At 40.2% G+C, this 26203-nt stretch overlaps 1 protein-coding gene across 7 annotated transcripts in view; it reads left to right on the top strand.

Annotated features, from left to right (window-relative positions):
* Positions 1-26203, top strand: part of STARD13 (StAR related lipid transfer domain containing 13) — a 326580-nt gene that overhangs the window by 263836 nt on the left and 36541 nt on the right. For all 7 annotated transcript variants that reach the window (XM_010400319.4, XM_019286339.3, XM_019286338.3 and 4 more), the window contains one exon: positions 25495-25566. In XM_010400319.4, the coding sequence (XP_010398621.4) occupies positions 25495-25566 (72 nt within the window). The remainder of the gene's footprint in view (positions 1-25494; positions 25567-26203) is intronic.

Here is a 26203-nt window from a genome sequence, read left to right as displayed (position 1 = left end):
CTTTGTAATGAAATACAAACAATGGCAACAGTTGTGCAAATTTGTCTCTTCGCACCACAAAAAATGCTGAGTAAAAGCTTTGTTCTTGTGAATGCTTTACATATTTTTGGCTGGTATTGATAAAAGTTGGGCTTTGTACAGCCTTTCGTTGTGAAATGGTTTGTGAAACAGAGGATGGGTCTGCCAGGATGTTGGATTTGATGAGTATTTAGGGAATTGCTGGTTGCTTGATGGATTGATATGGCCATGATTATGTCCTCATTTTTGTTGTCTCTTGTAGAGACATTCATGCTGGAGCTTGGTAGATTTTTAGCACTGGGAAATACGATGCTCCAAGGCCCTTTCTTGCAAATTACTCTTTCAGGAGATTTTTTTGGACCTAGGTGAGTATGTAGCTCAGGGCAGGAGTAAGCTGCAGAGCTCCTACTCAGTGACACAGCCCATCAGTTTCTTTTTCTCTTGGAGTTTCTAAAGAAGAAAGCAGTGGGAGGGAGGGACGGACAGGGCTGAGAGCAGTGTGAGGACATTGTGCTGTGGGGACATTATGTGGTCACTCAGCAACACTGGCGAAGAATGCAGCAGTGATGTGTCTGTCCCTCGCATGAGTCATCCTGGAGCTGCCGAAAGTTGGAGCAGCCCATTGCCCAGTGATGACTAGTGGTTGACCTTTATTTCCATCTTAGAGATTATTGTAAAATTGAAATAAATTAATTTCTGCTTTCTGAGCACTGACATCAGTGCAGCCTTGTTTCCTACGAATTTGGATTCCTTTCCCCTGCCTCACTGAAAACAAGTCCTTCCCCTCCTCCATGGCACTTCCCAGATCTCTCTCCCATCCCTTAAATATTTGCAAGAGAAGGGGTACAGACACTGATGCTGATGCAGAGTGTTGTGTACTCTGCAGCCAACTGACTGCTGCTTCTCAGCATGCACAGTGGGTCACCCCACAAATGCCTTTCCCTTACTGGAATGCTGATTTATATACTATCTTTAAGACATGGCTCCTCCTGTCAGATTCGACTGAAACTGGCCAGTAGATTCTGAAATTATTTTGGGGGGCAGGAGTGTGTCCCAGAGAGACAGATGGTATAAATATTACTTCTTTAGGAAGCAGTTGTACAAATATTCTGTAATGCAGAAATTAAAAGAATTATTAATAAATTAGTAGGTGAAGTTCTGTGAGTTGTGTTGTGAAGAAAGACATAAAAGGAGTACATTTTTAGGTTTGCTGTAAATTTTTTAAATGATTATAATGAAAAATTGTTGAACAATTCAACAATTGAGTTGCTCCTCCATCATAAGGAAAATGTGGGACTCACTCTTGCAGTTCATCCCTAATGTGTTCCAGCCCAACCAGTGATGAATTTGGTCTGAACTTACCAAGCATAGCAAACACCTATACAGCTCACAGATAGATAACATTATATCAGTACATTGCACCTATGAAGTGACAGTTGTTTTGGTCATCTACCACTTTGCCACCTTTAAAAGTGACAAACTATTAAAAGTGTTATCAACTCCATGTGCCCATTTTATTAAATAACCTTTAAGAGATAGATAAAGTCAGTTTTGGAAGACCTGAGTCTGCTTTTTAGAAAAAGATTCTGGCTGTGGTTAGGATCTAAGATTTTAGGAGAAACATGAGAGCAGAAACTAATATTGTTTCTAAGTATACCCACCTGTGCTACATATTAAAGGAAACTGTCCCTAACTAGAAGTCCCTGTGAGTATTGTGAAAGCATGCACCTCTGATGTGCACAACAGCGAGCTGTTCAGATCACAGCTTGGAGTCAAGGTGGTTGCACAGTACTGTGTGCTGCTATTTCTTGGTGGCTAGGGCAGGTTTTTCCAGTACAAAATATTTGAGGAGGTGTCTGGCAGAATGGATCTAAATAACTTACAAATTTTGTATATTTATGGATGAAACAATTACTAAATAAATATTAAATAAATAAAGGTAAAATCCTACAGCAATGCTATTTATTATATTTTAGTTAGGGATCTTCCATCTTAGCATTCCTGGGGTCTCATTTGTGATGCTGTCATTTCTCATTTTTTCCATCTCCTGAAAGCAATATTTGCCTTAGGGGTATGGTATCATTGTGATAAAAATGAGCTGGTGCTACTGGTCTCATGGCTAATTGCTGTTCTTCAAGCAGCTCTCTTAGCATAGAGCTCTTAAGGCTGCTTTGGAAGGGGCTTTATGCTTACCACGGACGCTAATGCCCTCATGTCTTCCAAAATGATGGAGGAGAGCATTTTGCCCTTTTTGTTTCAAGGTATCATAAAGTCTTGGAGACTTTGAGGCCAGTTGCCAGATGTGATTAAAAATAAATGAAACAGAAAAATTGTACCTGATCCCCCTGACACACTTGAGTAACAGCCTTTTCTAAGACTGCTTTTCTAAATGATTCTTTTTGCATCTGTATTTTTCTCTCGTCTGACCACAATGAATTCTTCCTTCTCATTAAAAATGGAAAACAATAGTAGAGGACATTTGAGGATTTTTTTCATGCAGTTCTCTGCAAATTCTGATTGGATTTTGTTCATTGCACATAAGATGAACTATCAAGACAGACTGTAAACTGAAACGTGAAACTGAGGTATTAAGTGAGAAAGGAGATCCGCTGCTGTTTAGTGCTGCAGCAGGCGTCTTTGGTAAAGCTCACACCCAGTGTGTGCAAGTTGAAACATTTTCAAAAAAGTATCTGGTTTTTTGGGATAGGCCTACACTGCTTTTCTTCAAAGCATGTCTGTATTGGAAGAGAGACTAAATATCTTTTCTGCGTGCTATTACCTCAGCCTTCAAATATTCTAAAGGAAAGGAAGTAGAAAAGAGCAGGCGGTGAGGAGGAGTGGGGTCTCTGCATTGATGCTTTAGAAGGTTATTGGGGAATATTAGTGCTCAGGCCCTGAGATTGAACAAAAACAATAATTTGGCAACAAGTAATTAAATAATACTGATTAATGCTTCTTTACTACTTTACATGTGGTGAGGATTGCAGACACCAGCTAGATGCAGAGACTTGGTTATAAAAAGAGAGATTTTGTTCTTCAAATTCTGTCAATCTTTTCAAACAGCTATAAATAAGCAAGTATATATTTGACTGAATATCTTTCTTTGCCAAAGCGGAGAAACACAGTCATCATTATCTGTGAGCTATTCACAAAGTTTTGAATGCAAAAGCTTTAAGGGCTAAATTCTGTTATTTTTACTGATACTAAATAGGAATGTACTCTTCAGGTTATTTATTGGTAGTGAGAGTGTCTGGTGTTTGATAAAAATATTCACTGTGAAGAATTGTTTTGGAGAGCTATTTATCACTAAGATTATAATTTAAGGATTTTCTTTATTTGGAAGAACATACTCCTGGCTGGTCAGACACACTTTTTGTTCATTGTGCCCTGTGCGGGATAACCGTGGGCTATTTGGAAGACCAGTATTTGCCTGACACAAATATTGCTCCCTTGAGAGTAGACTGTCATGATAATCCATCACATTATCATGACATAAGTACGCACAGTTACTCAGAGTCATTGCAGTTACGTACTTCCCCCCAACAGGATACTGTTAAATAAACAATGTTATTTGAGGAATTGGCAATTCCCTCTTCCATGCTTCACCCAAAGTATATTCTTAGCTTTTCATTCACTGGTGTTTTTGCTTTCCTGGAATCCGCTCTTCTGCCTTCTGAAACTCACAGCTGTGCAGACCTTTGATCCAAACAAATCTGTGATAGTTTGGAGAGATCTGCACTTCTGTATTCGTCAGAAGAAGTGAGGGTTAACAAACCTGGCCACTGTAGCTGAGGTTATCATCCAGCATCCCTTACACACACAAAGCAGCATTGCATGAAATGGCACAATTTGTGTGAGCAGGGGTGTAAATGGTGCTAAGATGCCAGCATGGCATGAATGTAAGATATTGCTTGCAAGAAAAGATGAGAAGTTTATGGGGTTTCTGCTGAATAGCTACAGGTGTGGCAATCCAGAGGTAGTTAAATGCAAGGTCTGGAAAAGTAAGCACTGCATTCCAGCCACACACTACTCAAGTTAATGTCTCCTCCTCAGAACAGAGCTTCAACTGTCTCATCAAAACATCGACTTCAGCAAAGAGTTGTAAATTTGCCACCTAGCCAGTTTGAGACCAAAGCAACCTGTTTAGTCAGGTGTATCTCAGAAATTGTCCTGAATCCAGGATTCCTCTAAGGAAGAGTAAATATTAGTCCTGCAGGTTTTGACAGAGAGTGGACTAGATGAACTTTCACTCTCCACTTTGGCCTTATTTTCCATGGTTTATTTCAACTTCTTAGATGAAGTCTTTTTAAGAAAAAAATGAGCATGGCCATCCTTGGGAGGAGAAAAAGCCAACTCTATTTTATTTTTGTTTTAACTGGTCATTTTACAGGATGTGGCTGCAGTTATTATCAGTCCCAGTACATGAGTCAGACAGTGGTATTATCAAGTTATTCCTTACTCTGTGTTTGCATGAGATCCAGTGAAGAAAATGTGACTGCCTTCACAGGAAATGGAGTTCAACATTTTCCTAAATTCAGTGACAGAGCACATGGAGGAATGAAATTTGACAGAGACTCACTGAAGTATCCTGAGCATTAGTGGGATAGCTGTGAAAACCAAGACAGTAAAAAACACAGTTGGAGAGCCAGAAAGAAAAGATACTTGTGAAAATGAAAGCAAAAAGGAGCCCAGGAGTAAGGAATTCTCTCTTTTGTTGAAAATACAGGAGATATGAAGGATGCGTGGTTCTTTTTCAGATCTGCTTCTTATGTAAATAGTACAGTGCATGCCTTATGGCACAATCCAGCAAAGCAAGGATGGAAATAAATGTTAGACATATTTAGGTGCAGTGATTTCAATTACAAAAATCTGTTGAAAATCTTGATCAGGAAAACAACCTTATTCCCTCTTAAGATAGTGTGAAACTCCACAGTTGGACCCCTTACAGCAGGGGTTTAAATTTATCTTTTCTTCAGAAGAAAATTACTTTACATTTATCGTTTGATTGTGATCTAGGTTACAGAATATACTGCTGTAAAAATATAGCATTACTGGAATTTTCCAAGTCCAAAAATAATTTAGTGTCCAAACACGTATTTTATCTGATTTATGGTTTCACAGCCGTGTCTAAGCCAGTACTGCCAAATAAAATTTTCTTTATTGTGATATGTATGCAGTTCTTTTTAAGGTATTTGGAATGATATCTAACATTTAAATTAAGCAAATGTTTCCTTCTGAAAATATTCTGCTGTATTTATATTTTTGAAGTACAATTTCATCTTTTACATTTTAAAAGTGGAACTTATTTCTTACAGGATCAGTGCTCAAATATATCTATAATATGCTTAACTAAATCAAGGACCCAATACATGCAAAAACCATGTAGTCATATCCTACAAGAGCAGTTTTTTTCTTAATATCATTGTGAAAGTACTTTTCTGTACTTCAATAATTTACCGGTTCCGTTCAATGAATATCTCTCAGGAAAGCAATCAGACAAGAAAAATAAGAGAGAATTTGCCCTCAGCTCCCCATATATGAGTGTGTTCCTGACACCTCTGTAGAAATGTGTAATTGAAATAACATTTGCATAAATTCCATTTAGTAAGCATGCATTAGCTGATGCCAGTGGATGTGAGGACACTTAATCAAACAGTAAATAGCAATGCATGTCTAAGCATTGATCAGGTAATGCAGATGTTGTCAGAAGAATTAAATAGACCATAATGTCCTTTTGTTCTTTCTCTTTATTTAGTATAATATACTATTGCTTTCTAAATCTCCTCAGGGTCTTTAATAAAGAAAGATCTCTTCACTTAATGTCGACAGCTGCGTAATTGGGGTGCTAAATCATCCTCAGAGACGTAATCAAAATGATTCTACTATGTAACAATTTTCTGGGGTTTCTACTTAGTTTAGAGCAGAAGGAACAGATTTAGGTAATTGCAATCTGTTGCATTGCCTTAAAATTCAAGCATTGATCATTATAATACAATAGTTATGAAACCAAAGATCTGCAGGTCCCTTGTAAGTAAACCTAATTCAAAATTCAGAATGAACATTGTGGTAGATATAGTTACAGTGTAGGAAAATCTAATCCACAAAGACAGTTTAACAGAATTATTAGATTTGGTTTGCCAGATTCCAATCACAAACCAGCATCAGAATCTGGAAGAAAAAGTCACTAAATCTGACATCCAATCATTACTTTAGCTACACAAAATGCACCAAATAACTACCTGAATGCTAGACTCTGTTCATAAAGTCACAGGATCCATGCACCAACACTTTCCATGCTTAATGGGAAGGTGATAGCAGTAACTGGGAAACTGAGGCTTTGTTCACAAGGTGCCCCATGCAGAGATGGGATCCAAGAGGGAAACCCCAGACTGGGATCTCACCCCCTCCTGTCCTTCCCTGCGTGCTGATCAGTCTCTTGGCCCTAACACAGGTGCCAGGTGATGTATTTGTTCTGGTTCCAGGTATTTCTGCTTGAAGGCAGTGAAGTTTCCTTTATTCTAGGAAACTCTGAGAAAAGGGCAGGGATCCCAACACTTACACGGTTTCAGCCTTTGGTCCAATGATATTGTCACCAGTGTACACATCAATTGAATCAGATTTCCTGGATTTATTCTAAGAAGAAACAACAGTAGGGCAGGACTCCAACCTAAAATCATATACTAAGCAGAAGGGGTTTCAACTAATGTTATCCCTTGGAGTTACGCTGAACTGCTAATTCAAGTGCTCAGTGCATGGTAAAATTCCTGTAGTGACATTCTGCAAAAGAGAAGCTCATCTTAGAAGTGGTGCAGAGAGTGACATGGAAGTTCAGCCAAGCCAGGTGGCTTGTGGACACTGCAGCATCCTCCTGGAAATGATCTGCCCATGCTCTCCGAGAACATTTTTCCTGCAAACAGGCTATATGTAAATTTCTTGATACACCCTCAGTTTTCACTGTATAATAGCACTAATGACCTTGACAGAAAGCATTTCCTAGGGATTAATAACCATTTGAGATTTAATGACCTGAGGCTATGCCTCAGGCCATCAACTCCTTCAAGCTGCTCATTAAATCCTTAGGGTACACAGTCTCCTTCAATCACTCCTGCTTAAGCATTTGCTCAGTGTCACCTAATAACAATATTCTCCCTGAGGTATTTCCTCTTCAGAGGCCCTGGAAATGTGTTTGTCCTTAAGACTTTTGGGAAAAGAACTCATCATTAATTTTTTAGGTGACTGTGTTACAAGTCAGAGCATTTACTCAGGCTGTCACTGAGCTTTTGGTGTGAGGAACTCAGTAAAAAATGATACAAATTCATAACTTGCACCTTGAAATACAAACTATTTTTTCTAGTTGCTTACAATCTCATAATATAAATCAAGAGCCAGTAGCCTCCCCCATCCAAACACTGGTGGTTCAGCCAAAGGTAACTCATTTGAGAGGTGATTTTGGAGAGGCTACCACTTCCTAGCAAAGACTGGCTTCATACTAGCTCTAAAAGACCCCCAAATTCAGATCTGTGCAGAAGGAACAATACAGAGCAGAGTTGCCTATTGGAAGAGAAATGCTCTGACAGGCTAATTTCTTACCAATGAAGTCATAAGTCAAAGACGGTGTATTGTCCCATGTTATGGTACGTACTTGTGAAGGCTGAAGTTGTTTTTCTGTTGGAAGATTTTTCATTTAAGGGAACATTCTTCCCGTATTCAGATGGCACCAAGCACAATTGGATCTTAGTTAAATCTGCTGCTGTGGTGTTACATCGTGTTCCCTGTTTATTTGTGTAAGAGTGCAGCGCAGCATGCCAAATAGGCATGGCACAAGCAAATTGCTATTATGAGTATCTTCCCAGAGTTTCTAAACTGAGAGAGAAAGAAATGCTTGGGGAAGAAGGCAATCAACAACCATTGTAGGAAGCTGATACAGCAAGCGTGGGGCAGAGTGATGTGTCTACAAATCAGTTACATTGTCTTCACATCAATTACAAGAACCCTCTGGTGAGGCTCTGCCAGGATCACGTTCTCACGTTAGTCTCTGTTGTGCGCTGAGCAATCAGTTCCCTTGTTATGTCTAGAGAGAACTAGGAACAGGGCTCTTAGGGAGCTGGAAAGTGGAAATGCCTACCCATCTGTCTGGGAAGACCTGCCCTCAACCTGACTTTAACTTGGAACCAGCCCTGTGCTTTGAGCTAATGTCTTTGTCCAGACGCAGCCCACATATTCAGGGAAAGAATAGTATTTCTAAATTAGCAAATTCTAAAACTTACAAGTACTGGAAGTAGTTTATAAGCTTGAGATACTTCATCTTATAAAACAGTTAAGAAAACCTGGATACCAAGAATATATCAACTGCAAGGGGGGGAATCTGGATAATCAGAGCTTAATTCTGGTGAGAGATAGATATAACATAGATACACATACATACATACATATGGAATATATACATACAGTTATATATGGAAACCAGCAGGTGAATTGTTCATCAATAAGGCATTGTGGTGATTAGGGGGTGAACAACGTAAGTACTTGGTTGTTTATGTTTCAGATTAGTGGATTTTGAGGTCAGGTAGCTAATTCCATGGTAGGCTTTGTGTGGGAAATACATGCTGTTTGTGGTAAACACTGAGCACCTACACAGGAATGTTCCTACATAAATCTCAAATCCCATTGCAAACATGGATAAAGATCACTACACCATCACTGCAAATGGTGAATATCAGGTGCAAATAAGTGAAATTAGGGACAGGATGTGCCTCAAAGGAGAATCTCACTGGAAATGTCTTTAGCTTTATATACCTGTTCCTCCCAAATTCTCTGTATAGACCATAGAGAAGAATGAGCTCTTTCTGTGCACAAGCCATTTTTACCTTTTTCACACATTAAGATAAGATAAATAGTTTGAAGGAAGTACCTCTGTCTCTCCCTAGCATTCAGTAGCACCTAGGATTGATAGTTCCAATGCTGTTGCAGATAGGTGAGATGATTTCCATTCTTTATATCCAAAAATCCCAATGTATGTTAATAAGTATTCTGCATGCACGATGGAATGGTGGCTGTGAAGGCAGGTCATCTAGATATTTAAGTTCTGATATGTCCTACTGAAGGCTGTTCTATAAAATCAGCCCCTCTGCTGAGACCTTTACTGTTGTGTGGAACACATGGGTGTGCCACTGACCCAGGTCTGCTTCTGCTGGTTTGAAACAAGCATGCTGCATCATTCCCATGTAGATTTTAGGTGTTGGAATACAGCTCTGGTTGGAATTTCCTCCCTAAAGTCTACCGAGAATTCAAATGAGAGCCAGATGAGTTTTTTCCTGTTCATTTAGAAGAAAAATGCAAAACATCATGAGAAACTTTAAAACTCCAACACTCCCTGAAAGTTCTCACCACAATAACATTTTCCTGAAGAAGTGCTTTCCTGTGGGATTTGAGCTTGCAGGTGATAAGCATTCATTATGTTTTTCTACCCCCAACGAGGAAAGGCCAGGTTGGTAAACAATTAATGAAGGAAATTCTTTGAAATACATTCAACAAATAGTAGCTTTGTAGTCTGTTTTGAGGCTAATTTTAGCAGCCTCAAACAGGCTTTGGCTTGGAGTTATGGAAAGATTAATGAAAGCCCCATCTCTCTTCCCAAAATCAGAGTCAGCCAATGGAGCATCACAATTATAATTTTCATCTTTTAGCAGTGTTGCCTTCCCTGCACATCCTCCAGTGCAGGTAAAGCAGTGGCTTCCAGGCTGATTTGTTTGGGTTGTTGTTTGTCCTTAAAGATGAAGCTGTACCAGAAAATATGGAACCATAATTTTCAGTACACCAATGTGATTCTTTAGCAATAAATAAGCTTTCAGAGCATAATGCCATGGCCACGGAATACTGTGGGTTGTGGGTTTCTAACTACCATTACAGTGTAAAAAACCACTGCAAAATGCAAAGTATCAGGCAAAACATCATGAGAAACTTTAAAACTCTGACGTTCCCTGCCAAATATAGCCCACCTCCTAAATCAAAATACTTTTATCATGTCTTCAGTGTTAACTAGTGGTTTCAGGGCAATATATGGGCTCTTAGGTGGTTATTTGAAATCTTTAACTGCCATTATGCTGAGATTTCATAGTCAGATTTAGTCTTCTTTCAGAAATTGAGCTGGGCTTTTTTTATGGTAAAATCTGTAGGAGAGACCATCTTTTGTAGGCAACTGCCTGCTTTCTGCTTCTGTTTCTGTCTGGAGAATAACTTATCTCATCATATTCTGGCATATCTGAGGCTAGACCCTGCCAAAATCTGAAAGTGAAATAAACCATCAAAAAATGTCAGATTCTTAAAAGTGCAGACCAGGGTCAAGTCCAGAAAAAGAATATGCTTGGAAAATAAAGTTTCCTTCAAAGCATACATGACCAATTTTCAATCACTGTGTTTATCTGCATATCTGTATGTCATTATTGTAGCTCTGGATGGCCAAAAATGTCTCATGTCCTCAGCACATACTTTCATTCTCCTGGCCTTGAGGGGACATAAACCCGGGGCAGCCCTGGAATCCTGTACTTCATGGAGCACAACTGGAGATGGGGAAGGGCTGATCCCAGAGGCAGCATAGCATCTGGCAGGAGCTTCCCTCTGGAGCAAGTCTGAGTGGCTCTGTGCCCCTGGGGACAGCTCCCACCTTGCACTGGAGGTGACATCCAAAGGAGGGAGGTGTCATCACACGCTCCTTCTGGGCAAGGGCAGCTGTTATTGTTCAGAGACTTCTCAACGACCAAATGGAAATTTGGTCAAAACAAATTGAACCCCAGGCCCCAAGATTTTGAATAGCAGTCATCTCTCATCTCTTCTTTAAACAGGGTATTTTAATTCTTTGCAGAATTACAGTGTGAAGCATGCTGCCTTCCATCTCCTTAATCCCCTGTAAATTTACTTCCAACAGCTACTGCCAAAATACAGTATGGCACTCGCACAGCACATGCTTCTTCAGTGATGAGCACAAAGCAACTTCTGTTCAGAGGGAATATGTTGCAAGCCCATAAGTGACACATTGTGAGTGTTGAAGATTATGAAACATACTCTGAAACTGAGCAAGCCATAAACACTTCATTTTTCAGAAATAGTCACATTGCTTCTGTCATTCTGCTTGGCAAGTGTGTGTGTGCAGGCTTGGTGCATCCACGTAGCACACGTTGAACAGGCACCAAGTGTTAAACCCGTGGTGTGCCAGCCGTGCTGTGGAGTTCAGAGGAAATATTTCAAGTATGCACTTCAATGGTCTTCTCAGTTTTTATAAAAACCCATGATCTTTATTGGTTTATTTTTAATTCGCTAGCCTCTCTCTTGGACTAAACTGACCTTAAATTATAGCATGGACTTACATTCATTGATCTCCTGGTGAATGCTCTCTAATTGGTCCAGAATCAGGTCACAGCTTAAGGCAAATTCTAACTCTAACTGGGTAATATCTGCTGGAAAGGCAAGTGTTTTGTGTCTGTCTGTGGGCAGATGATACTGTGAAATAAGTGAATTTAGAGATCAGCCAATGGCTGGACTAAATCTTCTGTAGCACTAAAAAAAAACATCTCCAGTTTAAGAGGCCACCTGTTTGTTAAAGTGGTAAAAGAAGACCAGCTCATGCAAGCTAACTATGTGGCCCTCATGGATTTGGAGCATATTTTAAGCATAGTACACACTTCAGCATATGTAGTCTCACAATTTTGCTTCCTAAGGAGGGAAGAATAATATTTCCATTTATAAGCTGAAGTGTAAGTGTTAGGTGATGTGTCTCATTTCCCACCGAAAGTCTAGCTGGGCAAGGGATTAGTCATTTACTTTCCAAATATCTAGCTGCTAACACTGTCTAGAGACCAAACCATCTTTGCCCACAGTCAGGCCAGTAATGATTCAGATGAGTGGGAATGTGCTCTCCAGCAGTCAGAGCAAAGGGACTGCATCCATGAGATGGCAACTGAAACTGTCCAAGTGACTTCCCATCAACTGTGGGAAGATTAAGAAATAGTTGAAATTCTTCCAGCAAGTTAAAAAGTGACAGGGTCTGTATTTCACTGACATTTGCAGAGCCAACCCTCCTGTATTCCCTCCTGTTATCCAGCAAGAGACATTGACATGCAAATGGGAGGCTTGCGCTCCTTTGGTAGCTTTGGTGGCTCCTGACAGGTACCCCACAGATCCACTCTGGCATCTGCAGGGAGCAAGCACTGGCAGGTCTCCAGCCTTCCTGTTGTCTTCTTTCAGGCTAATATTTGGCACATAGCTGAAGGCCAGAGTCTGGCTTTATAGAGTGATAACTGCAAACATATAACTTATCTGAACTCTTTCATGCTATTTGATAAAAGAGCAATTTATGTCTTTCCTGCCTGTAGCTAAAAATAACAGGAAAAAAGTGTAGAGCGTTGTTAGTCCTGGGTGGTGTGCTAATTAATTCTTTGCTAACTCTGCTTCATTGCTGGCAATGATTATTGTCAAGTAATGACAGGGTTCCTATGAATCTGGCTCCCATTTGCTCTGCAGTGTAACAAGGGTAAGGAAATGAGAAGTGTCAGTACTATGGATACCCGGTGTTACTTCTGCCATAGCAGAATTTTGTGTTACAGGACACGGTTATTTTGTAGAATGGCTTTAATAGATGGAAACAGACCTAGGTGAGCTGCAGAATGGAAAATCAGTATTTTCACTACATTAAATGTCTGTTCTCTACTTGGAGGAGCACATAAAACCCCCATATCCTCCTATTTAAAAATGTATGGAAAGGAAACTAGAGGCATCGGCCAAAAGGCTAAAAATAGTAACTATACCAACATAGCCAAGTTGTCTGTTCCTTCTTCCCTCCAGAATGAATGAATAAATGTTTATGTACAGCTATCATGTAAGAATTGCTTTAGCCTGTTTTCTATGTGTTGCTCTGTAGCCATATGGACTGCAGCTTTCATTGTAAAGGGGAGTGAACAAAAAAAATCTAATGATTTGTGGGAAGAAAAATCATGGAAGTTTGTTAGTTCACAGATCCAAAGTGAGTTCATTGGTAAAAGTATTGGCTCTGTATCATCCCTTTGGATTTTAAAAAAACATTTAGATGTGTAGGTACTGGATTGCACAAAAAATGTCTGCAGCCACCTGTTAGTACAAGACTGGATTGGATAAATCATAATCCAATGTGCTTGAGGAGGTAAATGAGAGTTAAATACTTGGAACATCTTTGAAAATCTGCACCCTACCAGTTTGGAAATTAAAATACCCTTAAAATTCTGGCCTTGGATATTGAAAGTTATCTGTACCTATGCAGTAAAATTAAATAAAATTTCCATCCCGTGATGGCTGATGGAAACTGAACAGCTGTCTGAGCAGTAGCTCCACTGCTCTGTAAAAAAGAGCCTTAATTTGACTTTCCCACATTAATACTGTTTATGTGTTGCAGAGAAGTGTTTGAAAGGCACTTTCATAAAAATGGGTGCTTTTGTGAAAACAGAGTGAGGAAAGATGTTCTTTTTTTAGTAGGTGAGTAATTGTTTCCTTTAATCTCTTTGTTTTTTCTCATGACTCTACAAAGATCAGCACACAGCCATGTAATTAGTGGCTCTGGACTAGATCATGCTGAAACACACTGGTGTGACTCCACTGTTCTTACAGCACAGCATAATCAAAGCAAAGGGTAAAATTTAGTTCACAATAACATCTTTCCGTAAGCATATGTTATTTCTTTCATCACTGAAATAATTTTAAAAGTTAGTGGAACTATCAAATATTGGAGGTCATCTGGTCCAACCCCTGCTCGTAGCAGAGCCAGCCTATCACGTCACACCTGGCACTGACACAGGATCAATCCAGCTCCAAAAAGGAAGGTAGACCAAGTTCAGAATGTCCAATAAAAGTAAATAATAATCGTTTTACTGATCTTCATTTCTTCATACAGTCATAAAAGACATCCTGGTAGCTTTCCTTAGTGATGTTCTTACAGTACATAGCAGCTGGAAAAAAGCATTAAACAGATATGGGTGCTTGATCCTCTGAGAAATAATCATAATAAAACAGTAGCTATCCACAAATAACCTTCATTTTATAAATGATTTTTCACGACAGTCTTGAAGCATGATGGAATGTTAATAATGTTGATATACTTCAATGGCAATGATAGCGATATGGTTGTGAATCAGAAAAAGACATCTGGGTTTGTAGGTACAGCTCTTGCCTGTATTTTCAGGATGATGTCAGCCCTCCTGTTCCTGGGCTGTATGTAGATGACAGCTTCTTACAAACTGTGGGAATAAGTCAAAATCTGCTGTTTGGGATTCTTCTTTTTTGGAAGAAATACACAGGACATCTTTCTCCATAGGCCCTTGCATGAAAAGAGGTAATAAGGAAACAGTGGGATCTAAAGACAGATCTGCTTGTACTGTTAATCAGCTGATAACAGTAGATAACACTGATAACACCAGGTGAGAGCTGAGCACTTTGCATTGCATTCATTCTGCACAAGACATGGATTTGTACCTCGGTTTTGAAGATTTGAACTCTGCTATATGTGCCATGTTGCACTACAGATTACTTCTCACACAGAACTGCAAAAGAAAGTGTTTTAATCTTAGTTTATGATAAACAAGAAATGAGAAGTCTTTTTTATTAATACATCAAAGTATTATCTCCAAGGGGAGTTACTTTCATATTAATGTTAGGTGTTTAATATAAATTCACAGCATGAAGACCACCTCAGATGGGTAGAGTTTCTCTGATGTATATCTGATTGCCCATGTGTAATTTGAACATCTACAGAAGATGAAGGGCATAATCAAAGAATAATTAATATGTTGATATGGAATTATATTTTGTTCTACTTATCTGCATAATTCAGAGAGTTTGTGATGACAACATCTATCTTTTGGGGTATTGTTTACATTTTCACTCAAATTATAACATGAAGCATTCTCCTGCATTCCACGGTGCCTTTCATCTGCCAAGCTCCAATTACTGTCTGACCAATTAACTCCAGTACCGCACACATGCAAACCACATTGGGTATTGTGGAAAATCTAAGCAAGGCATTGAAGTCTGAAACTTGACCTCCAGTTTAGGACACTGAGCTTGAGAACCCTGACTTCCAGAGATGTTAAATCTTTGTATTTAATTGGAGGAACGAATACGCATGAAAGTTGAAGCTAATGGTCAGAGCAGCACTGCATCCTCTTGGGAGCCCTCTGAATGTCAGGACACTCCAGAGACCTTGTACATCTTGTATGCTGCTTGAGTTCAGGCTGTCTGGAAATCTCCCCTAGCCTTGCCAGAGATTACATTTTTCAAAACCTTGCAAGGACAGAGGGTAGCTGCAAGCTACATGTAGTGGGGTCCATCTGCTGCATCCAAATTCAAACCATATCTCAAGGGCAGAGTACCAGACAAAACACCTTGGGTAATTTATGTGCAGTGAAGAAACATACCTTGTGTACAGATTGAAGAATTTACTGCTCTAGTGATTAAAGTATTAGCAATCTAATAATAGAAGAATTGGTCCAGCTACAAAGATAATAACACTTATAATTCCAAGTATAAAGTTATGGCAAGTTTCCAGTAGTGGCACAGTTGGAATTGATACATATGTATTTCCTACTAGCTGGTCCTGGTGTTATTAATGCCCTTCCTGTGACTTCTGGGTTCAAAAATCAATAGTGCTAGTTTCCCTCAAGATGAAAAGAGGTGTAGAGGACCTTAAAGCAAGTCTTCACTTGAAATTCTCCACTAAGAAAAGTATGATGTTGCTGATGGAGGTATTTTCCTCCTTACTGTTGGGTCAGTTCGGGGTTATTTTTACACACTTCTTGCAATAGTCAGAGAATCACTGAATGGTTGAGGTAGGAAGGCACATCTGGAGGTCATCATGTCCAACCCAATTGCTCGAGCAAGGCCACCTATAGCCAGCTGCCTAGGACTATGTCCAGGTGGCTTTTGAGTATCCTCCGAGGATGAAACCTCTAGCAGCTCCCTGAGGAACATGTACCAGTGCTCAGTCACCCTTACAGGAAAAAAAAAAGTGTTTCATGATGTACTGATAGAGCCTTCTGTGTGTCAGTGTGTGTGCCCATTGCCTGTCACTGGGCACCACTGAGAACATCCTGGCTCTGCCCTCTTAGCACCCTCCCTTCAGATATTTATGCTCACAGATGATATTCCACCGATTCTCTTCCCAGGCTGAACAGTCACAGCTCTCTCAGCCCTTCTTCATCCCTCAGATGCTCCAGGCCCTTAATCATCTTTGTAGCCCTGTGCTGGACTCACTCCCGTAAATCTACATTTTCCTCTTACTGGGGAACCCATAACTGGACCCAGCACACCAGATGTGGCCTCACCAGTGCTCAGAAGAGGGGAAGAATCACCACCCTCAGGCTGCTGTCACCCCTCCTAGTGCAGCCCAGCATGCTGTCTGCCTTCCTTGGCAGAAGAGCACATGGCTCATGTTCATGTTGGTGTCCACCAGGCACCCACGTTGTTTTCTGCAAAGCTGCTTTGTAGTCTTTGGGCTCTTTCACTCTTCAACAATAGTGATTCAGTAGAAGATACATGACAGGAATATATAACAGAAATATATACCATGAATAGATACATATAGCTGCAGTGTCACTGAATACTTATTAATAATGTCTGTAGGTATTGGACTAGCAATAGTACATTGCAAAAATCGCTTTATAACACATCCAGGGAGCAAGAAGTTTTCTAAATACCAGCTGGATTCAACATTTCCATTTTCAATGTGAGCTCAGCAGCTATTCCAGTCTTCAGGCCATTCTTTGGCCTTTCATAATACATGAAAATTTAGATGCTGCCTAGATTTCTTAGCTTGGGAACCCAAAGGCAGAAACTTGTAAAAGAGTCTGAGAGTCTGTTTTCAAAATTTGTCCCATAGTGACTCTAGGAGTCACCAGAAGTTTTGACATAGATCGCAAGGGATGGGATCGTTACCTCTTCTCTACCTATTTGATAATGTTCCTTCCACGCTAAAAATACTATATACCTTATATTAGAGTCCTTAAAGACTCACATTTTCCAGACCATTATCCAGACACGTTTTTCAGTGGCATAGAGTGCTCATGTATCAGAGCTCTGTTAATTCTCAAGTCAGCAGTTCTTGGCTTTTGAGTGACAGGCCAAATAGGTGGGAAGGGCAGCATGGTACGGAAGAATGGATGGGTGGTACTCTGTCCTCCAAGTCTATACGAAGCCAAGACTCATGGGGGCTGTCAGAAAGCAAGAAAAAGAATATAAATCCTAATGAGGAAGGAGGAGGATGTGTGTGTGTGTAAGTTCTTAATCACTTTAATCCATTAGCAATACCAGAGTATTTTTCTCAAGACTAAAGGGAGGAGAGCCTGATGTCCTTGTCAGCTCCCTACATATATATATATATAATGCGAATTTTATCTATCTCATAAATTCTGTTAGTGGTTTCAACTGGATAAAGTATTCTCCTTGTTTCTTGTCATAAACTGCTGCAGCATTCTTTTGTGCAGCTGCCTCATTTCATCCTAATGCAGCTGCATTTCACCCAGGAATGAAGTGATCCCTATATATAACTTTCTCTTCAGTTTTTATAACCGTTTAAAGTGCCTCAAGATGAGATGTGGGTAGCAAGCTATTGTTTTATTAGTGCCATCACGAAGTGCTGCATTGTACAAATCAATTGTAAGCTAAGAAGAAAAGTGGCTTCGAAGTGATACTTGAAGATAGAGAGAGATTTTTTTGGATTAGGAGAGATTTAAAATCCTATTTCAGGAATTTGAAAGGAAGATGGCAAAAAATGGGAAGTAAGTGTGGTATGGAGTAAGGTTGTATAAACTGAGTGGGCATTTGGGACAGTGGGTAGCAGAGATGTCAGAGAAATTAGTGACTGAAAGTTAGTTTTAAGTGTTTAAGTGTTTAGTTTTTAAGTTTTAAGACTTCAGAGTAGAAGACATGGAAAGGAAAGGAGAAAAAGAAAACAGCAGTAAATAGGAATTATGATGATGATAAGAAGCAACCAAAAATCTCAAGAGTACACTCAAAGGAAGGCCTGAATCTCTTTTTATCACATAACTGGGCCATATAACATCGATGGAATTTTCAGCCTCGGTTGGTTCTGCTGAGCATCTTTGCAGTATTATTAATGTTATGTCTGAAACTTTCAAATGTTTAAACCACTTGGTGTCCAAATCTCATTGCATTCTTACGTTTAGATGCCTGATTGTGCTGTACACCCTGTTACCAGAAGGAGTTCCTTGGAAGTCTACATAATGCAAGAATTCCCCAGGGAGTTGATTTTATGCTAGACTTTTAGGAGCAGTAATGGCTGCCTGGGAGGGTAGCTAAATGGTCTGAAGTGGGGGTCCCACAGATAGTTCTTACTCCTAAGGTCTTTATTGTGTCCGTGCATCCCTGCTGTCTTGGTGCGCTGGCTGCTTCAGTGGCCCCTGCGAGTCACCTCTCAGCTTACAGAGTGGAGTGTAGCACATTGCACAGAGGTCTCGCCTGCACTGCAAACTGTGATTGCCCTGTTGCTGTTTGCACAGCCACCTTCTTGTTATTTGCATGAGGAAACTCATTGTGTTGTACAGCTAGCTCTGATATCTAGATGTAAAAAATATTAATACAGACACTGTTCCCAGACCTGTGCTTGATGAACCCGCTATAAATCTCAGCTCTACCAGTTTTACCAGTATCCCATTAATTTGGGGAAGGAATTCAGCATAATCCTTTCACCCAAAGGGGACTTAACTTCCTAACTTCTTGCTGGAATAGCACACCTTTTTTCTGGGGAAATGTAGCCTTGCTGAAGATAAAAGGCTGACGAGAAGTCCCCAGCTGGGGTGTGCAGAATTTGGTTGTGGTAGAGAACAAAACAATTGTTGTAGTCATTGAAATAAACATTTTTTACAGTCCCAGACTATGTCTGAGTAAGAGAAATGTCAGTAGCTCAGAAGGAAAAGTTGTATAAGGGATCATCTAACCAGGAAAAAGCATTTTCATAGCAGTGGCTTTAGTTTGGTTTCATTTGTTCCGTTCGGGAGAATTCTTTTCCAAATCTGTAGTGGTAGCAGCTAGTAGTCAGATAAGGTTCCAGCTCCAACCCCTCTCCTGATACCAGTGTCCTTTGGCGATTAATTTTATAGATTGTGTTTGAAAAAATCTTCTACCAGTTCAGATTGTCCTCCTTCTTCTTTATTCCTCCTTTTTCACTAATCTCCCTGTTCTTGTGCTGGGTGTAGAGTGAATAGTAGTTCCCAATTTCCTATTTTGTGTTACTCCAGATTTTATACCCTTTTGGCATAACCCTTCCTTTATTCATCTGCTCTCCAAGGTAAACAGTCACACTCTTTTAATCTCTCAGCATACAAAAATTATTTTTTTGTCATGTCCATAAACGATCAGGCTTCTCACTTTCACCCTCTCTAAGAAGTCAGAGCATGAATGGACATCATCTGACTGTTATTTACCAAGCATGAAGAATTACACATAAAGAAACTACTCATGAGTTTGAAAGATCTTTCTCTATTGACATTTAAATTATATTCAGCCACAGTAGTTTAAAAGGTCCATATTTTATTGTAATATTACTAGTACCACAATATTCCACAAAAGGTTAAGGACTATTAAAATAACACTTTGACAGTTTTATTTGTCCCTTCCTTGCAAAACATAACCTTGTCTCTGATAGTAATTATATGGCATGATATAAAACAATTCCAATGAAAATCCACTCTTGAAAACCTTATTATCGGGATTTATTGATGAATATGCACCATAGTGCAGTAAAACATATAAATTCATTGTATGCTTATGGTTTATTTTATTTATTATATATTTGTCCTATAAATGGTAATTTTATGGCTGCATGGTACAACTGCTGTTGCCTTATTATTGGAATTATTCTGGAAAAGTCCTACAGAGTGGAAGGACATGGGGTAAACCATTAGACCTCTACCTAAAAGCATGAAAGGTTACTGAAAATTGTATCTGTCTTTATTAAATTGCATGGGGCTTTTTCCTTGGGGAATATGACAAGTTTTTAATTTTTCCATGCTCTGCACCAACTGCTTGCACTAGTGAAGTGAGATGATAACACAGTAATTAAGGTATTAACCTGCTCCTTGCAAACCGTAGATCATGGAATCATAAATCATAGAATGGCTTTGGTTGAAGGGACCTTAAATATCATCTAGTTACAGCCCCCCCCCTGCAGTGGGCAGGGACACCTTTCAGTAGACCAGGTCGCTCACATGTGCGTGCTTGTTTTGCTGTGAATTTCCTGTGTGACTTGAAAACTCATCTTTTCTCATATTTAAAAATATATTCCTGTTCTTTCCAGTTTAGCACCTTTACACCCTCCTGTAATCTAATTTCTTAGCTCTGAAGAAGCTTTGCAAATGCCACTGAGTGGAAACCTATCAGCCTTTAGTGTTACATCATAGCTGAGGGATGGTGGAGTGATGCATTTAAGTATCAGAAATTTGGAGTTTAGATTGCCCAGACCAGATTTCAAAGAGTGATAGTAACTGAGGAGTGGCATAGCCCTATTTTAATGGCCAGATATGTGTCAGGCATTTAATTCCCACCAAACATTCCTCTAACCTGCTTATGTACTTCTGAAGTGCTTTAAATCCCCATCTGTAAAATAAGGAGTTACATAGATAAGTATCCTAAAGAGTGTGAGATATAGGGCCAGGAAAGTAATGGCAGCCATTGCAGTATCTCAGACTAGGCTGCAAGAGGAAGCTGAAATATGCTAGAGCTGTTCTCCTACAGCTTCAGCCTGAATTGAACTTTCCTAAGGATCCCATCTTCCCTCATGAGCGCTCTTCTGGGAAGACATCAGGGCAGTGACATTACCTGTTGATGACTTGACAGGTTTATGGGATACAAGGGATGCCTCAGGACCTGTGAGACAAGGCTGTCTCAGTGTCTACAGCCGCCTTGAGCATGCCTCAGGTCTGACACCATCAGTGTTTCCTCCCCAGGAGTGTTCTCTGGTTTACCTTTCACAGAGGTCCTCAGCAATTCCTGAGAGTAAAAGGTGTTTTACAACCCTGGGTTCAGCTGAGCCTCCAAACTGACCCCAGAATACCAGGTAGATTTTGTTCTGGAAGATGCAGCACAAACTCATCCCTTGAAGGAAGGAATTAGACAAGGACCAGAAGTTGATATAACCTTTGGTTAGTAACACCAGACTAACCACCTGCTCACTGATGTGGCTCCACAGTAAAATGCACTCACTCCTTTCCAATTAATTGATTAATCATTTTCTCTAACACTCCCAGATATTTTATCTGAATCTAGTAAATTAGATTTAAGTGGTGAGCAATACAGGGGGAATACTAAAGTGAGCATTAATAGTGATTTGTTACAGAGAGATGAATAATAAAGGTTATCACATAAAGTTGACATAAACACAATAATAGATGGGGTAATTATGTACCTTATTTATTCTAGTTGCTAAATCTTTCACTGCATTGTGCAAAGGGACATCTGAATTTTAAATAAAAATGTAGTTAAAAAAAAAAAAGGGAGAAATACCAAAACAGAAGATAGAAGAGACGGGGACAATGGCCGAAAGGCAGAAATAAGATGAAATACTGATATCTAGACAGGAAAAGGGAAAGGACTATAGTAACTAGGTCTTAGCATTGATATTTGTAGATGGTGATAAGATTCCAAGCTAAAAAATTATTTACTGACATGATTTTCTCTTGACAGAGCACTTTTCTCCAAACAACTTTTTAGACAGTTCTCCTGTGCTCCTTCACCTGAGGAAGGACTGTTCTAGTGGTCTGACTTTCTTGGGCTTGTTAAAATGCAGCTAATGTAGATTACACAGGACCCTTAGAGGATCTGACTCAGTTTGCTAATCCAACCACAGACCATTCCCAGTTTTGGGGGGGTTAGTTTTCGACCAGCTTAGGGGGCTGAGCTGGGTGTCTGAAGGGTTAGCTGGTGTGGCACAAAGGGAGGCAGGAGAAGCAGCCAGCTGGCGTTGGGCAGGCAGGGCAAGGCTGTCCCCTTCGGAGGCAGCTGGCTGCTAGACTGCTTTTCTAGTGTTGGGAAGAAACAAAGCAGTTTGTGAAGAACCAGAGAAAGTGTTGGAAGGGCAGGAGAGATGGCAAACAACTGTCTCCATTTCAGCCCCAGAGCAGCCAGAGCCACCCACGTGGTTTGTGGGAGACAAGCTCAAACCTGTTTAATACTGGAGATGGACTCAAACCCAAGTCCCAGCTGTGCTCTGATTATCTGTCACATCTCCTGAGTGAACCTCTCTCCTCATTTTGCTCTAAATTATAACTCACTACTAGTAGAAAAATTAAATGGAAAAGAGAACTTTGTTTTCTTCCAAGCTTCAACTAGAAACTGAAAAAAACTCCTTAGAAGTCAAGTCCTGTGAGACATACTGATTGTTGTCAATATTTGGGGCTGAATTATTATCTAGCCTTAATAATTAATGATTGTTGTTAACTGCTGCCCAAGCAAGTGGAAAGCATTAGGCAAAATATCCCTAATTTTTTTTTCCAATAGCAGAACAGAACAGTAGTACATAAGGACAAACCCAGCAGAAGGTGTGCTGGGGCAAGCAGCCTTTTGGTCCTGCCAAGGGAGATGCTGCTTGTGGGTCAGTGGTAGCTCACATGCTTCTGGTAGGAGCTGGAGGAACTGTGCCTCCTGCCAGCCTTGAGCATGTCCTCTCTGAAATCACTCTTCTCAGCATGGCAGCCCTTCTCTGTGCTGTTGACAAACTGCCTTGGTGCCGCCTGTGAGCACATGTGGTTTTCCAGATCCTTCAGTGTTACATCAAGACAGTGCATCTGCTGCAGGCAGGATCAAACCCCTGTGTTAGCCTTGACATGGGAGCAGAACTGGGACAACACTGCCAAAAATATTTCTACAGCCCTTCATTGACACCTTCACTAGGGTCTTTTTGGTGCTGTACATCTCTTCCCAAAGAAGTCTTCACTGATGTTTCACGAGCAAGTAAGAAAAAGCAAATATTAGGATATGGGCACAGAAAGAGAAGCTTAAACTTAGCATCTCAAATTGTTTTTCAAACATTGCAGTATCCAGTAATAAAAGCATCTATATTGCATTCTGAACTATAACTTGGATTACATGCCCAGGGCAATATAGTAGAAATCACCTTTGATGTGCGCTGAGGAGTGAATCCTTTGTTGTGCCTTTTCACCTAAACTGTAGGAGGGACCAAGAGGGAAATGCCTGGAACAGGTGCCCTTAGCCAGTGGGAAAACACTTGTATGAGCAAAGCCTGTTTTGGGCTGTGCCAGCAGCATGTTGCACTTCTCTCCTCCTGCTGTCGTCTGAATAAGACCAAAAAGAGAGATATGGGAGGGAACTGGGCACTGATCTGTGTCTTGAGACCCGGTATCCTGGAAGCTTAGCAAATCTTACTCAAGGCCAAGGTAGTCATTGAGAAAATGAGAATACTCCACAGAGATGCCTTCATGGAGGAGATAGAGTTCAAGTTTTGAGGGCAGAAATTAATCAGTCAATGATATTTGACTGAATAAAGTGTGTTGCAAACAACGTCACCAAAAAAAAAAAAAAATAAACAAAAAACCAAACACCCCACAGACCAAAAACACCACAAAAAAACCTAAAAACAAAACCCTAGAAAAGAGTGAGATCTGCTTTCTTTTTTATTCCCCATAATTACTCACCCATTGCAACCTGAGATTTTTTAGATCTTGTTTGGGCTGCAGGAATATTTCTCAGCAAGCTCCTCTGAGCAGCCAACTGCAAAAAAACATTGAAATATGACAAGCATGTAAGAGCATTAAATGGTAGCATTCTCCATCACCCACAGACTCTGTCAGTTGTGTTTCCAGGCCAGATGAAGCTAGAATGTACGTACAGCTGTTCTGAGTTGTAAAATACGTTTTGAAACAGGATTGATTCATGAGATTGAATTAAGCAAAAGAAAAAAAGTGTAAAGACTTGTCTTTTTTCCAAGCATTCAATAGAAATAGTCTAACTGGAATATAATAGAGATGTGCTTTCAGCACACAGATGTGCAGTAGCGAGAGTCACGTTTTATGTAAGCTGCTTAGTCTTTTGTGCAGTGTCAAGAACTAAATGTACTTTCATACTCCATTTTTTGGCCTTGACGTGGGCTAATGTCAAAGCAAATGAAGACCTGGTGGTAAATCCTTTTCAGCACTGCTAATGAGTGTGACCATTGTAGAGCTGTTCCTGGCTGTCTAATCATCTTTGGGAAATCAAGCTTTTGATACATAGACCTTGTATTCTGAATTTTGATTTCTGCTACAAACTTTTCTGGTCTGATTCATTATTTAGGGGATCAGGAAGGTATGCGGGTCACATCCTGCAGAATATACTCAAAGCAGATTTTATGGTGAGCTTCAGTGGGTAAAGTCATTAAGGGTATGATGAGTGTTCTGAACAGAATTACATGGGCAAAAGTTCACGCCAGCATCTCTTACCTATAAAAATGCACTTCAGTAGAAAACTGATTTACAACTGGAATTTTTTCACATGCAAGGCAGAATATGCAGAAGAGCAACTGAGCCTGATCATCTTCTTCCAGTTCCACTGCTTGCATTATAGTTAGGGTTTTGTATTATGGCTGTCTAGATTTTACAACCACAAATGTGCCAAAACCCTTGACTGGTTCACTCAGGTTGATTAATAAGCATCATAAAATGTCTACTTTCTTCAACACCTGCACACTCTGTTTCTTTGTGTTTTGCAAATGTAAGAGGTACAGATATGTGCTTTGACTTTGATCCTGTAAACCGGAACTGTTCAAGTGGTAGATCCTGCTGTAGGTTTGGACAGCAAAGCAGTTTCCCAGGTTTCCCCTGAAACCCACAATTGTGTGGATGAGCCTCTGTTTTCAGTTGTTCCTCCAGCTGGTCCAGGAGCAGCTGCACATGCAGGCAGTGCAGGAGCTGGGCAGAGCTGGACCCAGCATACTGCTTTCCAGAAAATGAAACCATGGAGCTCAATAAAAATAGAGATGCCCCTGCAATTGTCCCATCAGTATCATGACACCTGCACTAGGGTTTTCCTGGCAGAACTTTGCATGGATTTCACGTGGGATTCTCCTCGACATGAAATGTCAGAACAGAAGAGAAGGCAGTGTCTGCTCTCTGTCACCCCATTTTCACCCTGCTCCATCTTTACAAAACTTACCTTTGCGGGAGGGTAGATCACAGAATCACAAACCTGGCTGAGCAGCTTCTGCTGCAAGGAGATGGTTAACACTTCATCCCAGCCACCAAGTGGCTTTGTGCACTCCAGGGACCTGTGGAGACAGGCAGATTTCTTTAAGAGATTCTCTTCTGATGCTATAAAATGTGATTCAGAGTGATGGCAGTACTTTAAGCAGCAAATAGACACTACCAAATTTCTTTGTTATTTCTTTGTAATTAAAAGAACTTCTAATTCAAAATAACAAAGTGTGAACTTTTTTCTCTTTCTCTTTTTGCTCAGAAATCGAAGCAAAGGAAGCATGTGACTGGTTACGTGCAGCTGGATTTCCCCAATATGCTCAGTTCTATGAGGGTAAGTAGGTCTTTCTCCTCTTTGTGCGGTTCTGAAAGTGCACTGGGCGCTTGCCAGGAGACCTTGCAGTTGGCCAGCTCCACATTTGACTGAGTTATGGCCATGGCTGGATGCTTCACAAAGCCTCAGCTGCTGGAGTCATACCAGTGCATAAAGAAAAGTAAGATTCTTACCCTCATAGCCTTGGGAAGTTAAAAAAAAAAAAAAAAAGGGACATAGTTTGTGTAAACCTCAATGGTTAACAAAAACAACTACAAAATATCCAAAAACATGAGTCTAATTTTTAGAAACTTTTTGTTTAAATTTTAGAAACCGTGTCTGAAATAAGATTAGAACACTAGAAGTTATTGAAAATTTCAGTCACACCAAAAGTAAGATTGAAAACTCTGCAGTTACCAAAAGTGAATAATCTGAGTTGCACTTCACATTTGCAAAGTAAGAAAAGCTGATATTTCAGTGCTAACTCAATGCAAATGGTGGTGTCCCCTTCCTGGGTGTAAAGTTCGTGCCCAGAGAAGCAGTGTGCCTGAGACAGGGCAAGTGGTTGTACTGCTGCTGTGTTCAGGAGTAGTTTGGGGACTGGAGCTGGGTTTTTCCTGCTCTCCCCAGCTCAATGCTGAGGGAGACTGCGGCTAAG

Source organism: Corvus cornix, chromosome 1 (assembly GCF_000738735.6).
Source record: "Corvus cornix cornix isolate S_Up_H32 chromosome 1, ASM73873v5, whole genome shotgun sequence".
NCBI lineage: Eukaryota > Metazoa > Chordata > Aves > Passeriformes > Corvidae > Corvus > Corvus cornix.
The sequence above is the reverse complement of the archived record's forward strand: the minus strand, read 5'-3'. Positions and strand labels throughout refer to the sequence as shown.